Source organism: Stenella coeruleoalba (genome assembly GCF_951394435.1).
Source record: "Stenella coeruleoalba genome assembly, chromosome: 19".
Taxonomy (NCBI): Eukaryota; Metazoa; Chordata; class Mammalia; order Artiodactyla; family Delphinidae; genus Stenella; species Stenella coeruleoalba.
Genome location: NC_137165.1, coordinates 27,787,372 through 27,800,128, shown reverse-complemented (window position 1 = coordinate 27,800,128; position 12,757 = coordinate 27,787,372). Strand labels below are relative to the sequence as shown.

At 36.4% G+C, this 12,757-nt stretch overlaps 1 protein-coding gene across 4 annotated transcripts in view; it reads right to left on the bottom strand.

The window, feature by feature from the left end:
* The window catches only part of STXBP4 (syntaxin binding protein 4), a 182,471-nt gene that overhangs the window by 148,418 nt on the left and 21,296 nt on the right, over positions 1–12,757 (bottom strand). For all 4 annotated transcript variants that reach the window (XM_079903546.1, XM_079903548.1, XM_079903549.1 and 1 more), the window contains 3 exons: positions 2,271–2,377; positions 1,877–2,096; positions 475–553 (listed from right to left, as the gene is read on the bottom strand). In XM_079903546.1, coding sequence (XP_079759672.1) covers positions 475–553; positions 1,877–2,096; positions 2,271–2,377 — 406 coding nt within the window. The remainder of the gene's footprint in view (positions 1–474; positions 554–1,876; positions 2,097–2,270; positions 2,378–12,757) is intronic.

The window sequence follows — 12,757 nt, the reverse complement described above, 5'->3', positions numbered from 1 at the left end:
GTAATACTGAATTCACAATACTGATGTTCTTTCTAATTTATATCTATATAATCTCTTCCAAGAAAAACAAAACATACTTCTTTTCTTAAGCTATGCTCCCTTCTATAATTTCTCTGAAAGGTGCATTTAATATACCTCACGAGGATTTCACTAAAAGGGCAAGGCATCCTAATCTTGAGTTATAGAAGAGTTTTCATTATTTGGTTTCAACAGTTCATTGATTATTACAGCTTCATAGACACTGCAATGATAATGCATCTTTTAAAATTTCAACCCTTTGTTCAGGAAAATTTCCAATAAAAGTCATAATATAACAGGGACCACTGCACAATGGATTCATTTTGCTCTTTTATTCAATGAAGGAAAAAGGCATAATGCACCCTTCTTTAAAGTCTTTTAAGTCACATTATGTACTCCTCATAGAGAGAGTAATTGAAAAAAATAACAGGAAAGAGGAATTAAATGTGCATTTACCTGTATTAGGCATATCTGTAGGGCTGTTGTCTGAAGAAGTAATTGGAATCTGTTCTGTTTTCTTGTATCCAGTTTTTATCTATGAAAGAAAATGAGGAAGGTGAAATGTCATTTTCTAAAGTAGGTCAAAAACCACATGAGAAGCTCACGTTAACATAAAAAGAATGATTAAAGAGATTAAAGCAATAGTCCCCCAAATATAAAACCTTTAAAATTTTGGTATATTCATCTTCAAACACAGCAATTCAGAATGAAAGTAACAACTGCTCTCAGCTCTACCATACCCAAGGACAACAAAATATAAGGCTATGCACTGTGTCTCTGAAAAGGTATTATAACCCCAAATGAGAAAGTATAAAGGGCTAAGAGAAAATCTTAAACTCTGTATCTGATTAGCATGGGCCTGAAACTGAAATTACTTTTGATGAATTTTATTGCACTGACTAAAAGCCTACCTGATTTTCAAGTTTGTTTTATAGGGTATACACTCTATTTTATAACTCATTATTTATGGCACCGTTGCAATTAGTAATTACAGTCATCCCTTCATATCTGCCATTTCTGCATGTGCAAATTCAACCAACAATGGATTAAAACTATTTTTTAAAAACTCTAAGAAGTTTCAAAAAGCAAAACTTGAATTTGCCACATTGGCAACTATTTACATAGCATTTACACTGTATTTATTTACAACTATTTACATAGCTATTTACACAACTATTTACATTGTATTAGGTATTATAAGTAATCTAGAGATGATTTAAAGTATATGGGGAGGCTGTGCATAGGTTAAATGCAAATACTACACCATTTTATATAAGAGACTTGAGCAGCCTCAGATTTTGGTATCTGCTGTCGGGGTGTGGGGAGGTTATCCTGGAGCCAATCCCTCCACAGGTGATGAGGGATGACTGTAATTATATCGATTTTGATGTGGGAACTCCCCCTTTTGTGTGATTCTAGGGTGAACTATTGATATATTCCAGCATACACACATGAGGGAACAAAATCCACCTACACTGTACAGGAAAGAGCTGAGCAACAGAAAGGAAGATTGCCTGTCTTCAGTCAAGCAGAAAACAGAAAAAATAATGAACAGAACCATATTAGAGACTATCTGAAAATAAATATAACTTTCCATATCATAGGTTTGAGTGATATCTAGGCATATCTTTGTGATGCCATTCCTGATCGTGATTTTCTGGACAAACAACATATTGACTTGAAAAACTGTATTTATTGACAGCATAGCATAAAATCTTAAACAAAGAAAAGATCTTTCAAGGAAATACCAATCTGTTAACAAACTATATTACCAAAATTATAGTTCTATATGTATATGACAAACATAATGACACACAGGGGATTTGTGGACTACATAAATAGAAAAAGTTAAGATTACCTGATTTATCTTAAAAGAAGATAAAATGGCATCTGTAGATTTGGGAGTCGATGAGGTCTTTGGAATTAGTATTTCAGGGGAAGAAGAAAGAAGACTAAACTTTGAGGCTTGAGGTCCATATTCTCCTGTAGCTTGTAAAAGGGATGAACACGATGGATTTTCTAAATGACTGCTGTGAGATTTCTGTCTTATGAATGCTATCTCCCAAGCAGATTCTGACCTAGCATTAAAAAGAAATCACTTTATGGATATAGTACTATTGAATTCTAAGATAATGTTTCATATATTATCAAAAAATACTTCTTTTGGGTCTAAAGTACTAGGACAACTTAAATTTCTATTTTTAGGGAGACATACTAAATGACTCATTCTATCTTACAGATAGAATAGTTACCTCAACTTGGCTCTGGTAATTATGCTTTTTGCTTCTTCAAATGATACACCAATCATAGACTCCTTGTTTATTGAGATAAGTTGATCTCCTGGCTTCAAACGTCCATCCTAACAAAAATAGTAACATTTGTAAAGAAACTGATTAAGGTGTTTCTTAAAAAGTTAATTGATGCAATTAAAGCAAAGCACAGTTTTAGTAAAGAATGACTTAAAGAAAAGAGTAAAAAGAAAATTTTAGACAAAGAACCTCAACAGCAAAATGGTTTGATTAAAGTCTGGTTTGGTAATATACATGAATGAAATGGAAATGTTCAAGTACTCCTTGAATAAACTTTCAGCCTAAGGAATCCTGAATATATGAAGCCATAGTCTGGTACACTAGGAAAGAGGCCTGTTTTAAAAGGTCAGTTGTATGAGACAAACACAGCTCTGAATGTGATAAAGTAGGCTAAATAATTCTGGTATATTTCAGAATATAAGCCTCATTCACTTCAGTTTCTGAGCATTCCTTTATCTTTCATCCCACCAAACACTGAGTTATTCCACAGTTAGAATTTTTAAAAATTCAGTCAAGGATCTTAATTATATTGATTCTACCCACATTTCTGTTCATGGTGAAACATCTTCTTCACTGGACCTGCTGCCCCTCCTGTGACTCAGGCCCAGTTGGTTGGACAGGTAGCTTTATTCACATCCTACTAATAACGACCAATTCTAATTGGCTGCCTGGCATTGTCTTTGTCAAGTCCTGGCTCTGCCTATAACTAGCCTAACTGAATAAGACAAAGCACAAAAGTTACAAAATTTAATGTACATGTCAGGCAAGTTTTCTCAGTCTTCATTTGCCTTTTCTTTTCTTTTTTTTTTTTTTTTTTTTTTTTTGCGGTAAGCGGGCCTCTCACTGCCGCGGCCTCTCCCCTTGCGGAGCACAGGCTCCGGACGCGCAGGCTCAGCGGCCATGGCTCACGGGCCCAGCCGCTCCCCGGCATGTGGGATCCTCCTGGACCGGGGCACAAACCCCTGTCCCCTGCATCGGCAGGCGGACTCTCAACCACTGCGCCACCAGGGAAGCCCTGCCTTTTCTTTTAATTCAAACTGGAAAAGAAGAATGAGCTCTCTTAATTTTCAGCTCTTAAGATGCTTCTCCATTTATCATTAGTACAAACACAGAAAGCATTATTTCTATAACTAGGGAAGAAGCGTATATGGTTAGAAAGTATTTTCACCCTTGATGGTATTTAAGTAAATTCCACACATTCAAGGAAAGATCTTTTAAAAAGTCTTATCTACTATGTATAAAATAAGTTTTAATTAATAGGATTAACCAGGGAAAAGAGATGGTGAAGATAAGGGGATGGAAGGAAGTAAAGAAGAAACATATTACCATCAAGGAGGTAGCAGGATAAAGACACAGAGATGAGAAGCAACATATAGTGTGCAGGGGACTATAGCCTTCAACACAGTGTTCAATTAAAAAGTGTGAGCCAGAAATCATGAGAAATGAGGATGGGGAAGTAGGAAGAGTTCAGGTATCTGCAGGCCTTTAACCCCAAGCTATCCCTGGGATAGCTTCTGCACTTACTGTTTTTGTTTTCATACTGTAAACATTACCTAAGTATTATTTCCCACACTTCCTTGATGAAAAGAATCAACTGGAGTTATAAAAAAGGTCCATGTTATGAGACTCCTCTGTTTGAAAGTCTGATACAATATTGATATATCCCTGAATAACTGATCTTTGGTCTGAACTGCATTATATGTAATAAACGTATATAATATATAATAATGGTGATTTATGGTTACTTTACTTTTAAATAACAATATTTTTTTAAAAAAAGACCTTTACTGGGCTTCCCTGGTGGCGCAGTGGTTGAGAGTCTGCCTGCTGATGCAGGGGACATGGGTTCGTGCCCTGGTCCGGGAAGATCCCGCATACCATGGAGCGGCTGGGCTCGTGAGCCATGGCCGCTGAGCCTGCGCGTCCGGAGCCTGTGCTCCACAACAGGAGAGGCCACGACAGTGAGAGGACCGCATACCGCAAAAAAAAAAAAAAAAAAAAAGACCTTTACTATTATCTCTCACACTGAATACTGAGTATACAGGAAAGCAAAATAAATATAAAATATTTATCAAGAATTTTTATGGGAACATGTTATTTCAAATATTGTGTAATGAAAGATATTATAATCTAAATGCATAATGACCCTATGACCCTTCTGAAATATAAACATAAAAAAATCCAAAAAGGCAATTTGATTTTAAAATATATAAAATTTGAAAACTAATTTGGATTTTATAGGTATGTGATTAAACATAATTAGCAAAGTCAGAGAACACACAATTGCTATATTCACAAGTGATTTTTGTTTCTCCTTCCATTTGATGTATGGGGGATAAAACACAGTAGTAATGCTAGAAAAGGCTAAGCAATATGGAGGAAGTATCTACCATATGGATCCTAAATGTTCAGTAAAATGAAAGAGCTGATTTTGTAAGATTTTATAAACACAGTTCAGTATTACCTGGGCCCAAGCCTTATGACAGACTTTGGTTATATATGCATTTAAATCAATTATACCCACACTATACTTAGAAACTTAGGTACAAGAGCTTTCAATTTAATATGCTAAATAGTAGTTTGAGGATAACTCATTCCTTAAGGTTAAAGTGAAATGGTAACAAACAAACAAACAAAAACAACCTTTTTGCCATAGGCAAAATGATAAGGCTAATAAAAAGGAAGAACAAAATTCTGGAGAGTGCTTATTTCTGGGAGGGAGGGTGGGGAATGCAATGGGGTGGGGGGAAAACATATAGGAAGCCTTAATAGTAAAATTTTCTACTTCATAAGTCAAATGGTGAACTCTAAGTGGATTCATAGGCATTTGTTTCATTATTATTCTTCATAAGTTAGATATATGTTCCAATATCCTTTTGTATGCATAAAATATTATATTATTAAAAAGAAAAGAAATTTTCCAGCCCATCAAAAGAAATCTCATGACATTTGCCTCAGCAATGTTCCTAACCAGATGAATTTTATTTTGGTTCTATATTCCAAAACTGGCATTGGAAGTAAGGGCCAAATAGAGGTTCTTAAAATCTAATTTTAAAATAAATAAATAAATAAAATTAAATAAATGTCATTGTTAAATCCAGCTCTAGATCATTTGGCATCTGCAAAAAAAATTCCTCATTAGAATCAGCTTAATAAGGTAGATTATAACTGAAATTTAATGACTATTCTACTACTGATTTATGTCCCAAAGCCTGGAAGTAATTTGAGGAAAGAAAGGGAAAAATGAAGAAAGCCTTGCTTCATTGGAGCAAAGCATTTAAAGGACACTGACAAGGGAAAAAAGGTTCTTTTAGAATTGGGGTGGTGGACAGTAAATATTAGGTTATTTTGTTTTAATCTAAATATTCTTGGTATTAAACTGCCTTTTATTGAACTTCCTTGAAAAGGGAAAATTCTATAATGAGGACTATAAGCCAGATGGCACCTCATCTGTCTTCTAGTTGGGCAGCAGTCTTCAGAGGCAGTGGACTGATGAGGAAAAAAGAGCACGAGTTGTGGCAACCAGATAGATTTGAATTCGAATTTGAGCTCCACAACTTGCTAGCTAGATATTCATAAACAATGAAAGAAAGCTAAGGAAGGGGACAGGGGAGGTGCACAACCTCATCTACAAGGAACACGGAACTAAATTCTAAACTGTCGGAGACAGCTCCTCTATCCATGTATCTTATAGAAACCACAGTTGGTTGACAGCATTACGGAGAAAAAGCTTCAGAAAACAGAAGCCTCCCACATTCGCCTCTTGGGCCTCACAGTATTAGCCATGCAGAGGAAAAAGTTCTCAGTAAGGCAATTTAACACATCTTATATTAAAGTACACCCATGTACCGAAGTAGCATTTTCCAGGAAGACAAGAGTCAGAGAAGAGAAGAAGAAGAAAGTCTCTGACTGTGGTTTCTGGTGTTTATATATATTTTTGTTTCTAAAAAGTACTCACAGCAGTTGTTTTTTTTTTCTTTGCCTCCTAGAATAAGATCTTAGCTGATCATGTGAATTTCTGAACCTGTTTAAAAGTCAGAACCTGCAAACTAAAACAAAGCTATTTCTGTAAAAGTCTGGCATTCAAAGCCAGTGAATTCTGCCCCAGCTGGATTAATGTGTCTGTGAAGATAGTAACTTCAGAGAGGCCTCTTCCACACTGTCTAGATTCTGGTTCAGCACTTACTGAGCAACAACACAACATGACAGGCAAGGTGCCAAGCACTTTCACACACCTACCTTCAGTCTGAATTCTTTCACATTGACATTTATAAAGATGTTGAAGTAATAATGTATTCTTGAACACTTGCATACTTTCATTAAAAGCTGCCAACACTGTCCATTCCAGATTATAATGACCATTACAGTTTTCTAAATAATGTGTTACCATAACCATATATACAGCCTGATTCTAACTCATTACTCCTAAATACTAAGGAATGCTCCTGCAAGCCTTTGGATTCCTTTCCCATACTTTCATAAAGGATGAAAGTCAATGGAAGTATCACTTTTTAAATACCAGTTATTAACATGAATTTAGGCAATTTGTTTAATCTCCATGAGACTCATTTTTTTAGCTGTGAAGTGGGGATAAGTACCTATTGCACAAGGTTGCTGTGATAAATAACGTATATAAAATCCTAGTACATTGTAGGTGTTAAATTGAAGTGAGTTGAATCAGAATCCCATATCTGTTGCAGGCAATTTTTACAGTAATAGCAAATTTAACCCTCCCACTCCTCAAATTAAGAACCCTTTATGACTGCCCACTTGTGGGAAAAGCTGAACTGAACTTCCCAAACCTGGCACAACAAACTAGCTGCAACCTACTTTTTCTAGCCTCATCATCTACCTTCCCTCCTCAGCATATAAATTCTTCATTCTATTCTCAGAAAATGTTCTTCAAATCAGCCACGGTCTTTCAAACTTTAATTCACTTACACATATTAATTCCTATCTAGAATGCCACCACCCACCTTGCCACTTCTCTGTCTGATGAACTCTCATTTAAACTTCACAACCAAATTCAAATATTATTTCTGCTGTAAGTTTTCTCCATCTCCCTAGATTTACTTAATTGTCTCCTTCTCTTTGTTCCAAATGCACTTTTACTTATCTATATTATTGCACTTACTCTGTACTGTCCTTATTTGTTTACATATCTTTTTTTTTTCCATTGGAGTATATTAATTCAGCAACTCCCAAATTAGCAGCATTGATTCTTTCAGTTGATCAGAACTATGTCTTTTTCATGGTTATATCTCTGAGCATAGTGCCAGGTATACAATAGGTCCACAATAAATGAATAAGGCCCAGGAAACACTTTGAGGAAATTAAGGTGGCTCTAACACAAATAGTAATGGCAAAGGAGAAAAGTGAGTGACATCTTAAAGTGAACCATCTTGGCTGCTACTGCTTTAGCTCCCACCAGTTGATTGGTTTCTTTACCCCCTGCCATCCAGAGGCCTTTGTCCTTTTCTGAATATTTTCAATTTGAGGTTGGTTGAACCCACAGATATGGAACCCGAGGATATGGAGGGCTGACTGTATGTGTGTGTGTGTGTGTGTGTGTGTGTGTGTGTGTGCCCTAGAATCAGGTAAATGAAATATGTCAGTTTTGAAGAAAAAATTTTGATTCCTGCCTGCTGTCCTTACAGTATTAGCAGAGAAACAAAGAAAAAAACAAAAACATTCAAAGTGTGGTTCAGAATCGGTCACAAAGGGCTAAGAAGAAGAGGTACTTTTGTGTGGAGCCCAGATGGTGGTAGTTGAATGGTAAACAGGCAGATCAGTGAATTCTCAGAAATGTGACTAAAGGATTATTCATTCATTGGTATTAATTGAGCAATTAATATGTGTCAGGTACCAAGCTAGGGACTAAAGATATTATTGTGAATAAAATCAGATAATATCCTTGCACTTAGGAAATAATCTGAGACTTGTGGCTCAGGCAGAGTTGGTAAAACAGTCACAGATACTGATGTATGCTCATAAACTGAGAAGGAAAGAAACAGGCACAGACAGGTGATATGAAGGAAAGGTGCACAGACAGGAAAACAACCTGGCCTAGACTTGGGATGGAGGAAGCACAAGGAATACCTCTCTTTGTAAGTGGTCTTTGAATTGATATTTGAAAGTAATGGGGGGAGCTGTTCTCAGTCAGAGGGAGCAGCATATAAGATGAGAAAGAACTAGGCCCCTTCCAGGGACTGAAAGAATGCTACTCTGAAAGCATAGGTGGGGATGGAGAGTCAGAGAAGTAGAGGGCAGAAGTCACATAATACAGAGCCTTGTAGGCAAGTAAGTATTAGTTGGATAGCTGGGAGGGAAATAGGAATGGTGCATAAGAGCAGACAAAGCTATTGTGAGGTCTGATAAAAACTGATGATAGTTTAAACAATGGTGATGGCAGTGGAGATGAAGAAGACTGATGGGTTCAAGAGCTATTGAGGGTAGAACAGTCAATAGTATGTACTAAGGAATTGGATATGGGTGTTAAGGGAGAGGAAGTAGTTTGGATGCTGTTAGTTTTCTGACTTTGTGCTACTGGAAGGTGTCATTCACAGAGATTGGGAACACTGGAAAGAGGTCTGTTTGGGAAGAAATGGGTAGATGAAGGTGTGATGTGACTATCATGAGTCCTGCCTCAGACATGCTGCATTTGAGATGCCTTTAAGAGATCCAAGTGGAAATGTTGATCAGGCAATTGGATATGTGTCAAAGGAGTGTCCCCCCAAAAAAAGATCTAAGATTTAACACTGAGACTCCAAACTGATATCGGATTGGCTGGTGGGGTGAAAAGGGCCTTGGAGTTCCCATATTTCATATTTCCCTTAACTCAGTACGTAGTATATTTGTTCCCAACCTATAGGCTACCTCTAGCTCTTAAAGCTGGGAGAATCTTCTTTCCTATTTGAACTAGCAAAACGTGTCAATATGTTCCAAGTTTGAACTCAGAATACGTTTTTCAAAGAGACAGGACGATTTTGGTTACTGAACCAGTGTTGCATTTCATATATTCCAGGAGGAGAAATACTTTTATGTGGGTATTGGGATAAAGGGGAGAAGCTAACCATGGTTACTTAAAGTAACTCCTGTGTTCCAATAATCCCCTATCTATAAAGTTTGGGAATATAAATGAAATATAATCCATCTATAAACTTGAGATTGCCTATATTATTAGTTCTGAAACAATATAATGTTAAAATAAAATTACAGCAAGTGAAAGCACTCATATGCATTTAAAAAATATTAACAGTTGCTCAGTTCAGCAACTTAATAAGGATACCCTATGAACCAGTGTTTCCTATTCCATGAAAACACCTGGAGAAATTTTGTACAGATTAGAAGTTTATTAACAAGCCTAACACAGTATTTAGAATACAGTAAATTCTATTATTACTATTCATAAAAATTTTTTTAAATAAAATTGCATTAATTTGTATTTGCAGAGTAAACATGTACATAACTCTCCAACTTGACGAAGAACACAAAAGTAAATGTAAGCACTGCAAACCTACTTATTCTTCTCTGTCTACACCTTTCTCTATTTTGGCTGTTTTCGTCTCTTGGACATGACCAGATACTGTCAAAAAACATTAATAACTCTGTGCTGCTCTCTAGTGGTAAATATAAAATATACTTTATTACATGGTTTTGCTTTCTAATACACTTTCAAACAATGAAATTCTCAGAAAATCAACAAGAGAAAATATACATTATAGGTATAATTTCTTAGTCTGTCATCACTGACAGGAGATGAGTCACTCAGCACCACTGCTATCAATTTATTACTTTAACTACAAATATTTTTCATGCGGGAAAAAAAGCACAAATTGATGCTTGTCTTAAAAGTAAATTGTTTTCACTTGTTAGGTACCATGATCTACTGCATTACTTCAAGTATAGTCTAAGAAATACCTTAGCTATACTGAATACACACACACACACACACACACACACACACACAGACATATCTCAGCTTTAAAACTAAAGTAGTACATCTCAATTCTTACAAGAAAAATTTTGTTTTTCGTTTGTTTGAATTTGTTTAAATTTAGCATTTAAGTATGCTCTTAGTTAGTTAATAAATTAAATTCAATAGCCAAAAATTATATCATTATAATACCCTATGCTTATTGTATAATACTTACCACTTGGTAAGTATATTTGGAGGAAACCTTATTATCTCAACAAGATTGAAACAATTTAAATCTATTGTTTTGGAAGTTACTAGTTAAACTGATTTTTTTTTCTAACAAGGAAAAAAATCCAATTGAATAAACAAACTGCTTTCTAAACAGTGTTTGGTGTAGGAATCGGGGTGGGGGTAAGGGTAGGACTATTTATTCAACCAAAACAACTAGAATAAGGACAATGACAATATAAACAGACTTTATAAGGGTATCACTTCTCATGTTACATAGCTTGATATTAATAGAATGTTTTATTAAATTCTTTATGTCCTACATCTCTCCAAAAAGGGAGGCAATTTTCAACAAAAGACATGTAGAATCACATTAGTAAAACAGAAATAGCAAATAAAATTCAAGAGAAATGAGCATGAAAATATAGTAACCAATTTGTTAACTAAGTGCTTCAAATATGGATCTGAGCTTCCTAGCAACCAGAGCAAAAAGGAACTCATGCTTTACATATTTCTTACAGTGAAGAGGACAGTAAGGTTTTCTAACTCCTAAAATAGATATTTTCTAGTCTTAATTCTAAATCTAATTTCTCAAATGGGCTACTAGTGACTGGCATAATTAACAAATTCAACAAGAATTACTGCAAATTCAGAAGTGAGTGGATTTTATTTGCTCTGTTTGTTTTGTTTTGTTTTGCATTTAGAAGAGGCTAAATGAAGTACTTTAACTAATCTAAGTTAAACCTAACTGGGAGCAGTGAATAGATAACATGTCTTCAAATATAACCTCTCTCAGCCAGACTTAAAATAAAATTTGAACAGCATATAATTAAAAATATATAACATTTACTTACAGCTTGAAATCTGCTACTTTCATATTTATTTCCTATTCATTTGTTAGGTTAAAACACCACGAGTATAAAGGTCTATCTTCCAATCCCTCTATATCTTTCACTAAGAAATGGTCACAGTGAACATCCAGTTAATATTAAAAATTTACTGAGATTGGTTCAAGATGGCGGAGTAGAAGGACGTGTGCTAACTCCCTCTTGCGAGAGCATAGGAATCACAACTAACTACTGAACAATCATCGACAGGAAGACAATGGAACTCACCAAAAAAGATACCCCACATGCAAAGACAAAGGAGAAGCTGCAGTGAGATGATAGGAGGGGTGCAATCATTATAAAATCAAATCCCATAACTGCTGGGTGGGTGACTCACAAATTGGAGAACAATTATACCACATAAGTCCATGCACTGGAGTGAAGGTTATGAGCCCCATATCAGGCTTCCCAACCTGGGGGTCTGGCAATGGGAGGAGGAATTCCCAGAGAATCAGACTTTGAAGGCCAGCAGGATTTGATTGCAGGACTTAGGACTGGGGGAAACAGGGACTCTACCCTTGGAGTGTACACACAAAGTCTTGTGTGCACCAGGACCCAGGGGGAAGGAGCAGTGACAACACAGGAGACTGAACCAGACCTACCTGCTAGTGTTGGAGGGTCTCCTGCACAGGCAAGGGGCAGCGGTGGCTCACCACGGGGACAAGGACATTGGCAGCAGAAGTTCTGGGAAGTACTCATGGGCATGAGCCCTCCCGGAGTCTGCCATTAGCCCCAAAATAGAGCTTGTAGGCTCCAGTGCTTGGTCTCCTCAGGCCAAACAACCAACAGGGAGGGGACACAGCCCCACCCATCAGCTGACAAGTGGATTAAAGTTTTACTGAGCTGTACCCACCAGAGCGACACGCAGCTCTACACACCACCAGTCCCTCCCATCAGGAAGCTTGCATAAGCCTCTTAGATAGACTCATCCACCAGAGGGCAGACAGCAGAAGCAAGAAGAACTACAATCCTGCAGCCTGTGGAACAAAAACCACAGTCACAGAAAGATAAACAAAATGAAAAGGCAGAGGATTATGTCCCAGATGAAGGAACAAGATAAAACCCCAGAGAAACAACTAAATGAAGTGGATATAGGCAACCTTCCAGAAAAAGAATTCAGAATAATGGTAGTGAAGATGATCCAGGACCTCAGAAAAAGAATGGAGGCAAGGATCAAGAAGATGCAAGATATGTTTAACAAAGACCTAGAAGAATTAAAGAACAAACAAACAGAGATGAACAATGCAATAACTGAAATGAAAAATACACTAGAAGGAATCAATAGCAGAATAACTGAGGCAGAAGAATGGATAAGTGACCTGGAAGACAGAATCGTGGAAATCACTGCTGTGGAACAGAATATGGAAAAAAGAAAGAAAAGAAATGAAGACAGCCTA